General features: G+C 39.9%; 1 protein-coding gene across 1 annotated transcript in view; it reads left to right on the forward strand.

The window, feature by feature from the left end:
- Window positions 1–16197, forward strand: part of SPEF2 (sperm flagellar 2) — a 169024-nt gene that overhangs the window by 149712 nt on the left and 3115 nt on the right. The window contains 6 exon segments of the mRNA XM_081309625.1: window positions 882–988; window positions 1692–1874; window positions 7173–7265; window positions 10239–10418; window positions 15229–15477; window positions 15663–15785. Coding sequence (XP_081165751.1) covers window positions 882–988; window positions 1692–1874; window positions 7173–7265; window positions 10239–10418; window positions 15229–15477; window positions 15663–15785 — 935 coding nt within the window.

A 16197-nucleotide genomic window follows, 5' to 3' on the forward strand; every position in this document is an offset into this window, starting at 1 on the left:
AGATAAGGCAAAGTAGATCCATGTATAAGAGCAAAGCATTTGAAAGTTTGGTGATAGTTTATGAAATACTTGAAAATGTCGAGTCAATTAGATTATTAAATTAGAACTTTCTATCTAGTTATATAACAATTCAAATCTCCCTACATTTACAAAAACAAATAAACAAATTCTGAGTGAAGAAAAATATGAAGATCAATGTGTTACCTTAATTATAGTGGTGATCTGCATGTATTTGAAACAACTATATCTCATGTTTACCAAAATTATTCTTGTGCCCTACTGCATATAGAAAAACTTAGAGTAATGTTTGTAAAAATTCAACCTATTCTGAGCAGAAAAATCAAAGAAGACTATAAATTAAAACATACATAGTTTCACTACTTTGCTTAATTGGAATTAATTATTATTAGGCAAAAAAAGACATTTTCACTCAGGAAATAATAATAGAAGAGGTCAGGTAAATTATTATTATTATTATTATTATTATTATTATTATTATTATTATAATTCTAAAGATTACAGTGCTGAATAATATTTTAAATTTGATTATATAGCCAGGCTCAGTGGCACATATCTATAATCCCAAAGGCTTGGGAGGCTGAGACAGTAGGAACTGAAGTTCAAGGCCAACCCCAGTAACTTAGAGAGGTCCTAAGCAATTTCGTGAGACCCTGTCTCAAAATGAAATACAAAACGGGCTGGGGATGTATCTCAGTAGTAAAGAGTGCCTGGGTTAAATTCCTAGTACCAAAATCAAAAAAGAAAAAGAAAGAAAGAAAGAAAATGATTAAATAAATTCCCATTATTTTTTCTACTTTAGGAAAAGAAAAAAATCCTTATCACATAATATAAATGACAAAATATTTTTCATTCTATTGTAGGCATAATAGGAAATAAGGCATTTACTGACATTCTGCTTGATGTGGTGACCCTGAACCTTGGAACAAACAATTTCCCTATTGGATGGATGCACCTCACCCAACCTGAAGTAAGTTTCCATTTTGTTCCAGCTTTAAAGGTTTTCATATTATTCTTATTTAAGTGATGAGTCACGAGTTCTAAAATAACCTGTACTTACACAGTGTCTGGCATTTAGTAGGCGATGAATGAAATCTGAATGAATGAACAGATGAATAGGCTTGAAACCAAGACACTTAGCATGTGCATACTCAGTATTTGAAGAATGTTAATGATCATACAGTCAGTAAGGTTCGATCAAGAAGCTTCTATTACTACCAGATGTCATGACCCTAACTAGTCATAGTAGATGATTCTGCAGTCCTAACTTTTCATCATAATCTTTTCCCTAAAAATATCTCAGAAAACAAAACCGTTAAAAGTTTTGGTTAAGCCACCATGTGGGCTGCAGAGCCCTTGCCCAGGCACAGCTACAATCTTTTCCCAGTCTCTGTGCATGGGTAAAAAGTTAACTGGAGTCCCATATAAAGTGGTTGTGGAAGAGTAAGCAAAAAACATGGATGTCAAGGAAGCAAAGAGTGAAACACTTTCTAGGTACTGCCTGATGTGGATTTGTTCAGAGAACAAAAGGGAACTGACGTCAGAACTGGCTCTTTTACCAGTATAAAATTCTATCTCTTTTATCTGAATCTTAACTCTGGAAGCCTGAGCTGGTAGAGCTTCAAGGTAAGAGTCATAAAAATATTCCAATGACATTTCCTGTTTTCTTTCAGCTGCAGGAGTTAACATCTTTATTGGTAGTGAACTCAGAGTTCGTGGACTGGCGGAAATTCCTGTTGGTAACAGCAATGCCTTGGCCCATCCCCTTGGAAGAGGAACTCCTGGAGACCCTGCAGAGGTTCAAGGCTGTAGACGAGGCTCAGACAGGGACCATCACTTTCGAGCAGTACATGCAGGTTGCTACCAGACCTGGTGGACTGGGAATACTACAATACTTTTGGCCTAAGAAGTGTCTTATTCAGTGATGTCACTCACATCACAGGTCTCAGGCCAGTGTTTTACTCCTTGACTGTCCACATCTAGGCAGCATAGGAAAAGTGTCAAAACCCCAGGTGGAATTATGGCTTCCATCTCCAGGGAAAGCATCTTAAAAAATCAGAACTTGCTAAAGAACTAAAGGTTCAGAAAGAAGTCATGGTGAGAATATATTTGACAAACTGAGTATAAAATGCCTGTGGGATATGTAGGCAAAAATAGCCAATCTGATATGGCAGGTCCAGAAGGGATGGCAAGTCATTCCTATGAAGGTGGTTGGTGAAGTTATGAATGAATGAGATCACCCAAGGAAAGTGATATGTAGTCCCATTGCACAACGCCTTCCCATTGATCTTGGCAAGTTGAACACAGCTGGTGACCTCCACCAAGACAATGTTGGTTGAATAAGTAGAGAAGCCAAATTTGCAGAGGGTTGAGGAAATGAATGTCTTTAGGAAGATAGAGAGATGTTCAAGTCATTAAATCAGGTGTATGAAAATGCAACCTAGTTTTGAAAAGTTTAAAAAAGAAAAGTGAAATTCTGTAACTATACCCGAGTTACTAATTTTTCCTCTACAACTTGAATTCATCCCGTTGCTTATCATTTCATGTTACTGGTAGACAAATAAAGAAGGAAATGTTCACTAGGTGCTAACTCTGAAACGGGGTCATAGTCTCAAGGTGCCTGTATCTCACAGGTGTTTCCATTGAAAGAGCTCATCCCTTCCTGCTTTTCTTCTCTTTCCAGTTAATTGGTGGCATGCTTTTTTTTTTAATCATTTGTTTTTAAATTTTAAGATAGCCCTGAGGTCTCCGTGCTCAGATAGGTAAGCCAGAGGAAATAGCACTTGAAACCCGTGGAGGTTCATCAAGGTGGAGCAAGATAAGTGTTTGGCTGATAGGACTCTGGTATATTTGTCATTGTTATTGTACAAGACTTAATATTTATTAGGGTGATTTTGTTTGAAGATGAAAACAGCAAAGCAAAACTTTCTATAGATGGCTTAAGGTCGTGAAGTGGGCACTCATTAAAACCTTTAATATTTACAGCAATGTGTTAATTAACACAGGATATCAATTTGAACATCCTTTTGTACAAACATGAAAAGAAGAAGGGGTGTTGGCAATTTTTACCAAAGTGCTGAGCCAAAACCAGAAAGATCCTCTACCAAAGGTGTGAATTTCTTAGAGAAAGTTGGATGTTGCCTTTAGTAGAAACTCAGAAATACATACTTGAATGCAACCTGTATTTTGAGAAGAGCTGATTTCTGAGCTTTTCCCTCTCCCCTTCCCCTCTTAGTTTCTACTCCTTAAAATTCCCAGGACACCAGTGCCATTTGGCGAGGCACACTTGACATTTCAGTTTGACTTTCCAATTCTCACAAGCCAGAGAGAGAGAGAGAGAGAGAGAGAGAGAGAGAGAGAGAGAGAGAGAGAGAATAAAAAATGTGGTTTCATGGAAAAAATCAAAGCAGCATCTAGGATGAAATTTTATAAAATCTGGTAAAAATGCCATGTGGAAACAGTAAGAAGTATAACTACATCACCGAGATGAAGTTTTCTGGGAGAAAATGTCTGTTTACTGTATTTTCTATTCTCTCTCTCTCTCTCTCTCTCTCTCTCTCTCTCTCTCACACACACACACACACACACACACACACACACACACACCTTTTGACAAATTGCAAGCTCAGAACAGTCACAGAGGAGTGGCTTATTTCTCCACTTCCAAAATGGAAAGAGCCCAGCCTTTGTGGTCATTGTGGTCATTCAGGCCTTGCCTCTGAGCCCAGAGTGATGAGCAGAGAGGCCTGTTTGCCCTTTGCTCCTGGCCTGCTGCAGGCTCACATGCCTGCACTCTGCAGCTATGTAGTGGAATTCTCTGATTTTGAAATACAGGTCATCTTCTACGGGTGAGAACACATGTTTATATAGGCTTAACTAGTCAGATGTTGTAGGATCCAAACAGCACTACTTCTTTAAGGAAAAGTGAAGGGGGGAAAAAAAAACTAAAATTCTTTGGCCAGGTTTTAACAAGAAGGTACAAAGAATATTTCCATATTTTAGAGAGAAATCACCTAATAATTCAGTGAGGCAGGATGCAGTTAATTGAACCTTGATTGTAAATTTAAACCTCTTATGGTATAAGTTCACATTTAACATTTCAGGTTGCTATAATTTTTATGAAAGTTTTTTTTTTAGAAAACAAGATTTTTTTTTCCTTTCTGATATTGGCCCTTTGTATTTAAAGTACTTTGAAATGATTTCCTAATTTGCAATCTATCATATGCTGTAGAAGACGAAAACAAATGAATCCTGGGTTTAAGAACCATGGGAAAATCCTGTGCATTGAAGCGATAAATATGGAACTGATCATTGGTTGAGTAATGAGGACAAAATCAGGGATTTTACCTCTGCTTTTTTTGCCCCCATAACTTCTTTTAATTTTTCCTCTTTATTACTGGAAATTTGGAAATTTGATTATTATGTTCCTTCCTATGGTTTTCTTTATGTCCCTTCTTCTTGGAGCTCATTGAGCTTCTTGAATCTGTGGGTTTGTAATTTTTGTCAAATTTGGAAAATATTTTTCCAAATATTTTCCCACTCTACCCTCAATTCTCAAAGCCATTCACATATTTGTTTATTAGACTATCTGGTATTGTCCCACAGATCACTGATGCTTGATTGATTTTTTTAAGTCTTTTTTCCTCTTGATGATTTATTCTGTATTCATTTTCTATTGCTGTGTCTTCAAGTTCACAGAAGAGTCAAGTTTGCTGTTAATAAAGACTAGCATATTTTTCATCTTATATATTGTATTTAAAAGTTCAAGTTGCATATTTTTTTAATATTTCAATTATATCTGTATTTTTCTTTACCTTCTGAAATAGAATAGCTTTTCTAAATTACTGTTCTATATATAGAATTGCTGTTTAACATCCTTGTCTGTTCATTCTGTCATCTGTTCTCATTTCTGTGTTGGTGTTTTTCCTGGCTGTGGGTAATACTTTCTGTCTTTTTGTATGCCTAGTGATTTCATATTAGATGCAAGGTGCTGTGAGTCTTATATTTTTGAGTATCCAACTTTGTTTTTCATTATCACTGTAGTACATGAAGTAGTATTACTTAGAATCAGTTTCATCCTTTCAAGGTCACAACAGGGATTGTGGAGGTGAGTCCAGAATAGACTTTACTGTAGGCAATACCTGCTTGGGGCTCAATGTCCTGCATATTAGAAGGACTTTCTACTTTGGCTGGTGGTAACGTGAACTAATCCCAGATCTGTGTGTCTTGGGAGTTATTGAGCTTACTACTTTGCAGTGGTTCTTTCTCCAACCTCTGATATTCTCCCCCGAAACATGCAGACCAGCCCTCAGTCTACCTTGAGAAAACTCTTTTGTACATCTTCAGAGCTCTCTCACTTTGTGTGCAGCCCCAGTACTCTGCCCTTCTTTGGCCTCCCTCAACCCAAAACCTGTCTTCTGAATTCAGGAAGGACACCAGGCCTCAGATGCTCCTCCTGGCAGTATATAGGCTGGAACAATAGTGGCATCCTCATTTACCTTTCTTCTTTCAGGAATGACTCTTGTGTTATCCATTGCTGAAGGTCTAAAATATACTAAATATGTTGTCCATTTTTCTTATTTAAGGCAGGACAGTGACTCTGCCCTTTAGTACTCCATCATATTCAGAAGTGTAAGTCTCACCTATGTTCTTCTTGGCTCCATTCTCCCATAGAGTGGTCCATTCTTCCACAGAGCAGTCACTGGGCAGGGATCTCCTCCTGGTTGGTGCAGAAGCATCTTACATTTAAAGCTTGAGCCCATGCTGGACCTTAAGCTTTTTCTGGCTCTGCTCCCTCACAGGCTCCCACAGAGTCAGCATCTCTTTGTTCCAAAAAGAAAAGAAAATCCAGTTCTCAACCTCTACAGATGATCCAATGCCATCATATCATTAAAACACAATTGATTCTAGGAAGGGAAGAAGGGGGGGGAAGGAACAGAGGGAGGGAGGGAGGAAGAAGGAAAAAAAGAAGAAAGGAAGGAAGGCACAAAATATAGGTGTGAGTCAGGTTAAGCCATCCAGTAGCTCATGGCCATAGTCAGTGTTGAGGATAGGTTGGTTGTCACTCTGGAAGACAGTAAGGGAGCAAGAACTAAGAACAAGATAGTTATATACGTGAAATGTTTACCAGATATAAAAATTAAATTGGCAAGATATTTTCTTTGAATGCAACCATTTTATGCTTGTTCAATAGCAGACATGAATGTCATCCCCCAAAGGAATGAACTAAGTGCCAGTCGTGGGGCACAAGCAAGTCAGATTGTTCAGAGAGCTCAAGGAGAACTCTCTGAAAAAAGTATGATCTGAGCCAGGTCTGGAAAGATGTGTAGCCTTTCCTGGGAGGAGGAGGACAGATAGAAGTGATGTAAGGTAAGAAGGACAATGTGACCAAAAGAATGAGGGTAGAAAATGGTTCTGAGCAGAGAGTGACAGGGCAGCATGCATGTTTTGAGAAAATCATTATGTTGCATAATAAATGCTGAAATAAGTAAGAAAGAGACTGGAAACAAACCAGCTTGAGTTACTGAGTGACCGACCCCTGGCAGAGGTAATGGAGTCTACCAGAGTAACAGTGGGGATGGAGAGAAGGGAAAGATGGCAGAGGGCTTGCCAAATCGGAACCAAGGGAGTTGGTGGCTCTTGTCAGATACTGACTGGAAGAGACGTGTCGTTGAAAGAGGACACTGAGATCTAAGTCAGCTGTCAAGTCATTCCAAAAGATTTGCCAATGTCAACAGCACATATAGCAGCACACAAGGCTCTGCAGACTGACAGGAGGTGAGCAGCACATGGCATGTGAGCTGCTGTTATGGGAACACAGACCCCCCCCCCCAAATCCAGCGGGTGCAAGTTTAACCTTTCCAGTAATGACCCCCTAGTTTTATTGTGTGCTCCAACAGCGAGAGCACCCCTCCTCTGTGGACTTGCACTTGTAGACTACATGTGTGTTAATGTTACGCACAACATCAAATAAGTAACAATGAAAGCAACAAAAGAATGAGACAGAAAGAAATGTAAAGGCAAGTTTCAGGACTTTCTCTCACACCCGGCCATGGTTTCTGCACCGTGCTTTGGAGACCACTGTGACTCTAGAGACTGGAACAAGACTGGTTTGAGCTCAGCCTTAATGATGGTCACTTGTACTTTTTGTGTAGGCTGGTCTATGGTTTACCGGAGATGAAGACATAAAAATTCCAGAAAATCCTCTTGAACCCCTGCCATTTAATCGACTGGAACATTTGATAGAGGTAATTATTGAGATTTTTTTTAAATTTTAATATTTATTTTTTAGTTTTCGGCAGACACAACATCTTTGTTTGTATGTGGTGCTGAGGATCGAACCTGGACTGCTTGCATGCCAGGCAAGTGCGCTACCGCTTGAGCCATATCCCCAGCCCCGAGATTTTTTTTAAATCAGCATTATAGCACTGATCATTTATTTTCTTCAGGTTATTCCACTTGGGGAATTTGTTTTGGATTCCACCCTTTCTCCCCAGTTTCTTTGCTGTATCCCCAAAAGGCTGACTTTAATGCTAAGAAGACAGCATAGAGAAGCTCTAGAGGAGGAGGCCGGGCCCAACATCTTAGAGTCCTGCTGTTTTCTGGACAATTTCCATGGCCTCTCAGGATTAGAAATCTGTCAAATAAGCTCCATTGTTACTCAATATGTCTTTCTTTAAATTGCCTTTCAATTCCCAAATCTGTAGGATAAGATTCTATCATTTTAACAGCATACGCTCTTTGTCTATTTCTCTTTGGTTTTGTCTAACATCATATGATGTTGCCGTGGAGCCCATCAGAGCTGGCTGCCCTCAATGTTGTTCTCAATAATAACATCATTATTAGTCTGTATCTCCAAAGCAACAAGACCTTAAAACCTGAAAGTCACTCACTCTGACTTCAGTGTAGATGTTTAAAATATAAAAATATATTGAACATGATCATTTCAGTAAGATGTGAGAAAAATTGAGTGGTAGATTTAGATGTCAGAGCAAACTCTGTATAATATGTTAACTGTTCAATCTCTAGGAAGCCATTAGTTCAAAATTACAGAACAAAATCAAACATTATGACCTTGAAGTGAGTAATTCCTTTCCATTGGATTTGTATTTTTCGAACACATCTGCTAATGCTATCCAGGAGAGCAGGTTAGAGAAAGGGGGACAGGAGTTATCAAAAAAAGTCCAAGATTCAAAAAATCCTTAGTGTTTTACTGAGGAAAGGTGTTCTAATTTTGCTATATTAAAATCCACGAGTTGTTGTCTTATTCTCATCTCCTCAGGTCTGTCCATGTGACAGCATATAACATGTCTCATTCCTCTAGACTGATTAATATTTGTTACAGCCAGGCTCTTGATTCACACACATTCAAATCTCCTCTCTCTACTCATCACTTGTAGGACCTCTTTCTATGATCTGTTTTTCCCAAGGTCTCCATAATAGCTATAAAAATTTACTTCATTTACATTGTTAATTCATGACTGCCTGCCTTCCCGTCAAGAATGTCAACTCCTCAAGAGCCGGCATCTTTATCTTCTTGCTTCTGGTTTAATTTCAAACACCTAGAAAATTCCATAGCTAGCACATTAAGGTGTCAGTATTTGCTGAGTGTGAAACATTGTGTTATTGTTTTGTGCTACATATAAATTACCACACAATTAGCTACCTAAAATAATACCCATTTATTATTTTATAGTTCTGCATATCAAAAGTCCAGACATGGCATAAGTGGGCTCTCTGCTCAGGTTCCCACAAAGCTGAAATTAGGGTGTTGTCTGGAGTTGCAGTATCACCCACAGCCAATAATAAGGCTGGATCCAACATTGGCTTCCCAGATGGATTGTTGACAGGATTCAGATCCATGAAGTTGTGGGACTGAGACCTTCAGCCTCTACAGACTACCATTTATTCCCTGCCACCTACATGGCCATTTTCTTCTTCATGGACAGGAGGAGAGCGTCTCTCTGGTTTCTAATTTTCCCCTGAATAAAAGAACATGTAGATTCCACTGATCTTTAAGATTCTTTTTTTTTGTTTTGTAAATAACAGAGTTTATGCATTTTCGTACCAAAATTATTTAATTTCTATTTGTATTGATAACATAAAATTTCAGAAATTCTTTTCCAAACTTACCTTCATGTATGTCTAATTAAATTTGCTCATAGTTGTAAGGGCTGTTGGTTACAGAGAACAGCAAAAGAGAAATATCCTCTGGATCTAGTAACTTCTCAAAGTGTGGGTCAGGACCAGTAACATCAGAATTATCTGGGGACTTTCTAGACATGCAAAATCTAAGGTAGCTCCAGAACCCTGTGCTTAATCTGAATGTTTAGTTAAAAAAGATTCTCCAGTTCACTAAGTACATAGTTGAGCAGAGCTGGAAATGGAAGCCAGTAGGCTTTCCCAATAAGGTTGTGCCTAAGTGTGGTCTGTATATCCCAGCTCTGAAGGCCCCAGAGGATATTAGGCTCCAAGCACTGACTCCCCATGCTGTCAAATGCACAAGACACTGGATGAATGAATGTCAGCTTAGTCATTCAGAGAGAAAGGTACCTAACAAATCAGCATTCAGGGCATATCATACCGTCTCCCTGGATGTGAATCCACATTGGAAGAACTCACTTAAGGCTAGTAGGTTGAGGGACAAGTTCAGAGCAGAAAAACCAGTTTAAAGGCCTAAATGGCATCATTCTCTTTCCAATCTCTTTTCCACACAGGGAGAGATGGACCAGAAGTCTCATATTTAGGGTCAAGACCCAATTTGTTTGGATGATTCAGAAGATAGACAGTGGGTCCTTCTTGTAGCCTCTTCTCTCTCTCTCTCTCTCTCTCTCTCTCTCTCTCTCTCTCTATATATATATATATATATATATATATATATATATATATATATACACACACACACATATATATATAATACATATTATATAAAATATATATTACATGTATATATATACATTATATATATAATTATTGCATTATCCTGAGTATGTTAATACAAATTAATTAGCACACAATTGTCTTCGACATTAGAATTCAGAATCCTGCTTTTCAACTTTTTTCTACTGAGAATGCTATTCAGTTAATACCACTCATTACTAATTCAGTCCTCAGAAACTTCACTCCAATGCTCCTGCAGGGATTCTTCGATGCCCTGACGACCTGCTGACTCCCAGAGTGTACCCATTTTGTCTTTGATTGAAATTCTTTTTGTGTGACAGTTTTTCTTTAGGCTGTTTGCTGACTCTGAGGAGAACCCACCCCAGCTCGACTACACTCAGATGCTGCTCTATTTTGCGTGCCACCCAGACTCTGTGGAAGGGGTCTACAGGGCCCTCAGTGTGGCTGTGGGGACCCATATCTTCCCACTGGTTGAAACTCCCATGATGGCTGCAGAAAAGGTAATCACATTTCAGAGATGGGCTAACTCTGGGCTCTGGAAGGGTTTGCAGAAGATCCTAAACCATTCAACAGGTACTTGGTTCTGGCTGTTTTCCATATTTCCCCCAGTTCCTAACATAATGCTTGACACATGGTGGGTCTTCAACAACAATGTTCTCAGTTGCATGAAGAACTGGAGACCCAAATTCTATCAAATACTTTTGTGGTAGAATCAAAATCCATTCAAAGTTTCTTGTTAGAATTGAAGTTTTATCTGGAAAGGACAGTGTTTATTTTGCATGTAGTGCTGACCCTGAGACGCTAAAAAGAAGACGACTTCAACCCCAATCTGTTTGTCCTGCTCTATGGAAACTGTATATGAAGCAGGTTCAGGCCTTAATGCTCCCACACATATGTGACTGTTGACAGTATTTTGGGCCAAAGCCAGACCACCTGAAGTCTGCAGGAAGTTTGTATCACCCTCACCAGAGTAAGCTTAATAACAAGATGCCACACAGACGCCCCTTCAGATTTCTTAGGGATGGACCCTGCCTTGCTCTCTTTGTTAGGTGGCAAAACCTCAGGGCAGGCACTAAATAACGCATTCTGAGGTGCCCATTTGCACTGTGTGGCTTTTGGTTCTTCTGTTCTTTGGGGGACAGAGCTGAGGCTGTCCTGATGGGATGCTTGTTTCTATTCTGGGATATTTAGTTAGTCTAGACTGGACAGCAAAAGAGGGAAGCAAAGAGACCTAGTAATTCAGGCAGGTCTCTGTTTATCCATTGAGTCCTGCTATTCAATTATTCCCACCTGGAGTTGGGGACAACTTATAACCCATTTTGTGTCCCCCAAAGTAGTTTCATAGAGTCAGTGTTCTCTTAATGTCTGGGAACCAGTCTGACAATGAAGGAGGGGAGAGGGGAGAGTGAAAGAAATGGAGTCCAGTCTGCAGGGCACAGAGGAGGAGGGAACACATCCCGGGCAGGCAGAGGCAATAGTGAGATCCAGGCTACTGGTTTGAGCTGAAAAGATCTGGGGAAAGGAAGCTGTGGTAGAGCTGTTGCCATAGCAACAGACAAACACCTCCGTGGGTGGCAGCCAGGCCAGCTAGCACTGAGGTGCTGAGTCCCTGAGTCACTCATTCAATTTATGCTAGTGCCTCATCCAGGAAACATCTCCCCTTGAGTGCTGCTCTCAGGAGCTCTTTTAAAATCCAAGGACACAGAACAGCTGCTATACAACAGAGACCAAATGTGGGTGTGCAGATGGGGAAGGGGCAAGGGATGGCACCTCAAGTCTCTCTCACAGCCTTTCCTGCCTGTTCCTGACTTGGAATGAACCCTAGGAGCTTTTGAAACACAGGAGCTACCCGCCTCTCCCATTCTTGTTCACCCCTGGTCCTCACCATCTTGTCTCCAATTATGCTATTCCATTTCTGAGCCCTTTCCAACTGTGTTCCGGTTTCCTGGGCAACCTCCTCCCAGGAGGCCATAAGGAGCCTGCTCGGAAATAACAACTACAGCAGATCTGTATTTGCTCCCAAGACATTCAATCAGTCTCTGCTTTTGCTTTCTGCATAAACAACTGGAAATCTCCCCCCATGTTTCATGCTTCCTTGGTCCATCTCTGCAGCTCATGCTGATTTCATCAATGCGGCTCAGACATGTTTAAAAACTATGGCTTCTTGGGTAATTTCAAAGAAGCTCAAGATCAAGGCATTCATCAGTAATGCACTAGTCCTGGTGAATCTTTAAATAAGTGACATTTGGGGAAAATGGTCCGTTTTCTGCAACCTGTGTGGCATGGGGTCGTGATATTTGAATTTAGTAAATTCTGAACTCGTACCTCCCACAAAGCACAAATTTTGTAAAAGCAACTTGGCAAGAGTATTTTGAGGCCCTCAGGTTCAAAGTGCATAAATTTCTATTTTATTCATTCCTTTGATGCTTTGCCCACCTTTGTTCTCAGAACTGGCCTCATTTTCTGCCTCCTGAGATGTGAGACTGAGCTGATTGCATGAGTGACACATGGCCAGGAAGGTGTGCAGGCACCATTCCAGGGACGCACTTGGGAGAAGTCCTTGAGTCCTATCTCTGAGACTTAGCCAAGTGTGACACAGTGCTGGACAGCGTCACCTTTCCCCTGCTTAGAGAATAATGGGAGTCTCATAGTGTTCTTGATGCTACACATAATCACTCACTCAGAACACTGGTCTTCATCCAGTTGGCATGACTGGCTTTGTTCCTACACCCACATTCAAAATGGCTCTTTCTGTCTTTGTTGAGAAACCCTTTTCTTTATGGTCTTCGGTACCTCCAGGATGCTGAACTGGCTCCTTTGGTCTGACCTAGACCTTTCCCATCCTTCCACTGAGGCACTAGACTTGTTCTGTCTGATTCCCAGAGAGCAAAAACAGCAAAATTAAAAAAAAAAAAAAAAAAAGAAAGAAATCCTCTGACATTAATAAGTTTGGGATTCTTCACTCAAATATTTCATCTTTTTACATTTTTACCTTTGGGATTAAAAATTCATGTATTTCATAATGCTTATATCAGACCATTAAAAAACAAATCCCTCCCTAAATATGGAAATAGTTCAAAACCGGCCAGGTTTGGTGGTTGTTTGTTTCGGCATTGCCTGCTCATCTAACAGATGAGTCCTTTACTTTGGCTTTATCTTTTCCACACAGCACCCATGCTACATTCTGAGTAGAGAATTTCCCATTTTCCATTCCTTCAATAAGATGTTTCACATCCTCTGTTTATTTTCTAGACAGAATATTCTGTTGCCCTAAGAAATTACTGATGGGTAATCAATGCCATGATCTCCAAGATTCCTGGGTAGAGAGACTAAAGCCAGGGTCACTTTCTTGCCATGTAGCATTTTCAATTGTTTAACTGGAGAAGAGGTTGAAGTGCACATATACGGGTGTATATAGAATTCCAAAATCTCCACTGGTAGAGTCCTCCTATTATTATTTTTTTTAAAGAGAGAGTGAGAGAGGGAGAGAGAGAGAGAGAGAGAGAGAGAGAGAGAGAGAGAGAGAGAGAGAATATTTTAATATTTTTTTTTTAGTTTTTGGCAGACACAACATCTTTGTATGTGGTGCTGAGGATCGAACCCGGGCCGCATGCCTGCCAGGCAAGCACGCTACTGCTTGAGCCACATCCCCAGCCCTCTCCTATTATTTTTAAGAGTCAATTAAATTCTGCTTTTGCTTTCTGCATAAACAACTGTAAATCTTCCCCCATGTTTCATCCTTCCTTGGTCTATCTCTGTAGCTCAAGCTGACTTACCAAATAATACAGACCCCCCCCCCCCCGACTAAAGCCAGGTGACTACCCAGAGCTAAAGCAAATGCAGCCTGTCTTCATCACACTTCCCATAGTGCCTCCAAAATCCCTTCTGGCCACAGATGAGCACCAGAGGCTCGATTTTATGACATGTCATAATTCTTATATGCAGAACACTTACATTTGGAAAGAATTTGTATAATCTATGCACTTAATACTTCTAAGGAGTTAAATATTTACAGACATTGGAACCCTCCTAAATAAACACGTTTTTCTTTCTTAGGAAATCAGAATTCAGGGATTCTCTGACATCTGGCCAACCAATATCCCAAAATACCCATTTCCCTGTGGTAAATGATCATAATTAGAAAACATGCATATTCTCTCTCTCTCTCTCTCTCTCTCTCTCTCTCTCTCTCTCTCTCTCTCTCACACACACACACACACACACACACACACACGTATGAATAGATGTTTATTATAGAGAAGTCAAAAATTATAAAACAAAGGAAAAAATAAATAGCCCTTTCTACTCCCCAGAGGTAATCACTTTTAACACTGTAAAGTATCTATGCCCTTCATTTTTATTAATGAGGATAGAAAAGGGGTACCTAGTGTATTTATTATGTTGGTTTTTTGGGGTTTTTTTCTACTTATTCTACCATGAGTTGGGATTGTGTGTGTGTTACAAGGTATTCTTATAAAACATAATTTTCATGGCAGTATAGTATTCAATTACAGAAATGTGGATTATTGTGCCATTTCCTCATTTTTGGAATCATAGGTTTTCTATTTTTCCTGAAATACTGAATGATTATCCATATTCAAAAGTATTTGGGCCTATGAATATTTATTCAGAATAAATTCCTATATTTTTAATTACAGAGCCAATGTACAGAAATATTTTTCAGGCTTTTAATATGTTAGAAATTACTTTGGAAGTAATTTATTCTTTGCAAGAATCAAAATGTGATGTCTGAGTTCACAGCTGTTAGCCAAGTTTCAAAGAACAGCAGTAAAAAAAAAAAATTCCAACTTTATCTTCAACATGTTTTCTATTTTGCCTGCTAAGTGTTAGGTTGGGTTACCCTCCAGTATCCAAAGAAATGTTCCTGAAGCTCCTAGAATCTGTCAAGCTTGAGAAATTAATTTGCCATAACCTCAACTGCAATAAGTTCAAAAACAAATCCTGTTAAAATTCTATACTCATGTCAAGAAGTCTCTCACCACTTACCCTAACTTATTTCAGTGTTCATTTTGTGGAGGAATTTGACGTACCTGGCAATGCGGTAAGAACAGGGTAGATGGGGATGGTTAAGACACCCCCACCCTGAGGCCTCTGACCACTACAAGCAAAATGGTCTAGGGTTTTGACGTGATTTTTGATGCAGCCGGTGCATTCTCTTCCCCACGTTGTTTACTCTGTGGTAGGCCCTCACTCCCCTGCCGCAGTGTGTGATGAGTTGGTGTTTTCCACACCTCTGTGCTGCTGGCAGGCGTCAGTCTGAGCTCACACCCTCCTCATTGAATTTGGCAGACCTCCTTCTCTACTGACATGAGCCACACTGAGGAATTTCCTGAACCCGAGGACAACGTCCCACAAGACGAAAGTGAACTAAAGGAGGAAAGAGAGGAAGGGGAGCCAAAGCCAGAAGAAATCCCTGAAAATATCAACACTGAAAAGATCTCCCTGAAAACACTACTGAAGGTCTTCCGGGGAGGAAATGAAGTACAGGACACTCACAGATTTGCCAGTCACCTGAAGACAGAGAACATTTATGCAGAGGTTGGTTACATTTGTTTTGTGAAAGAAGAACCCATATGTGAGGAGAGCTGCCCTCAATTTCAAGCACATTTTTATTCTGAAAACATGTACAAAAGTTATAGTAATTTCCATTTGTACATGAAAGCATTCTTTAATATCTGTGGTAACGTTAAGCTAATTAAATTCATTTTTGTTTTTCCTTAAAGAGCTTCATACAAACATTTCAGGACCTAGGTGCCAAGAACCTGGAGCCAATTGAAGTTTCCGTTCTCTTAAAACACCCTTTTGTTCAGGACCTGATTGCGAATTATTCAGACTATAAAATTCCCGTGAGTATGACCCAAAGTTATCCTAATTCTAGTGGGCTCAGGCTCAGGGCATGCTGAGCACTCTAATGTGGGCTATCAGGAAGGAGAAGAAGCTGAACAAGGCTAAGAGGACAGCCTCCAATAGCCACTGGGCCAGAGGCTCATGCGCAGTTGAGGCAATCTCTGTATTTGGGGGTCTGCTTCATCATTAGCACACTGCTACCTTAGGTCTACAACCAAGGCTGGAGGTAGGTAACAGTTACAGCGGGTTCTGGGTCACTCTATTCACGTAGTGAAGCTGCACACTAATAGAAGAGTGTGAAGAATAGGATCCCTCCTGCCAAAGAGAGCTAACCAAGACCATGGTCTTCAGCCAAGTGCTGACATATTCTTCATATTTAAATCACGGTATCCAGTGTGTGTGTAATAGAAA

Source organism: Spermophilus citellus (assembly GCF_964194105.1).
Source record: "Spermophilus citellus genome assembly, chromosome: 1".
Classification (NCBI taxonomy): Eukaryota; Metazoa; Chordata; class Mammalia; order Rodentia; family Sciuridae; genus Spermophilus; species Spermophilus citellus.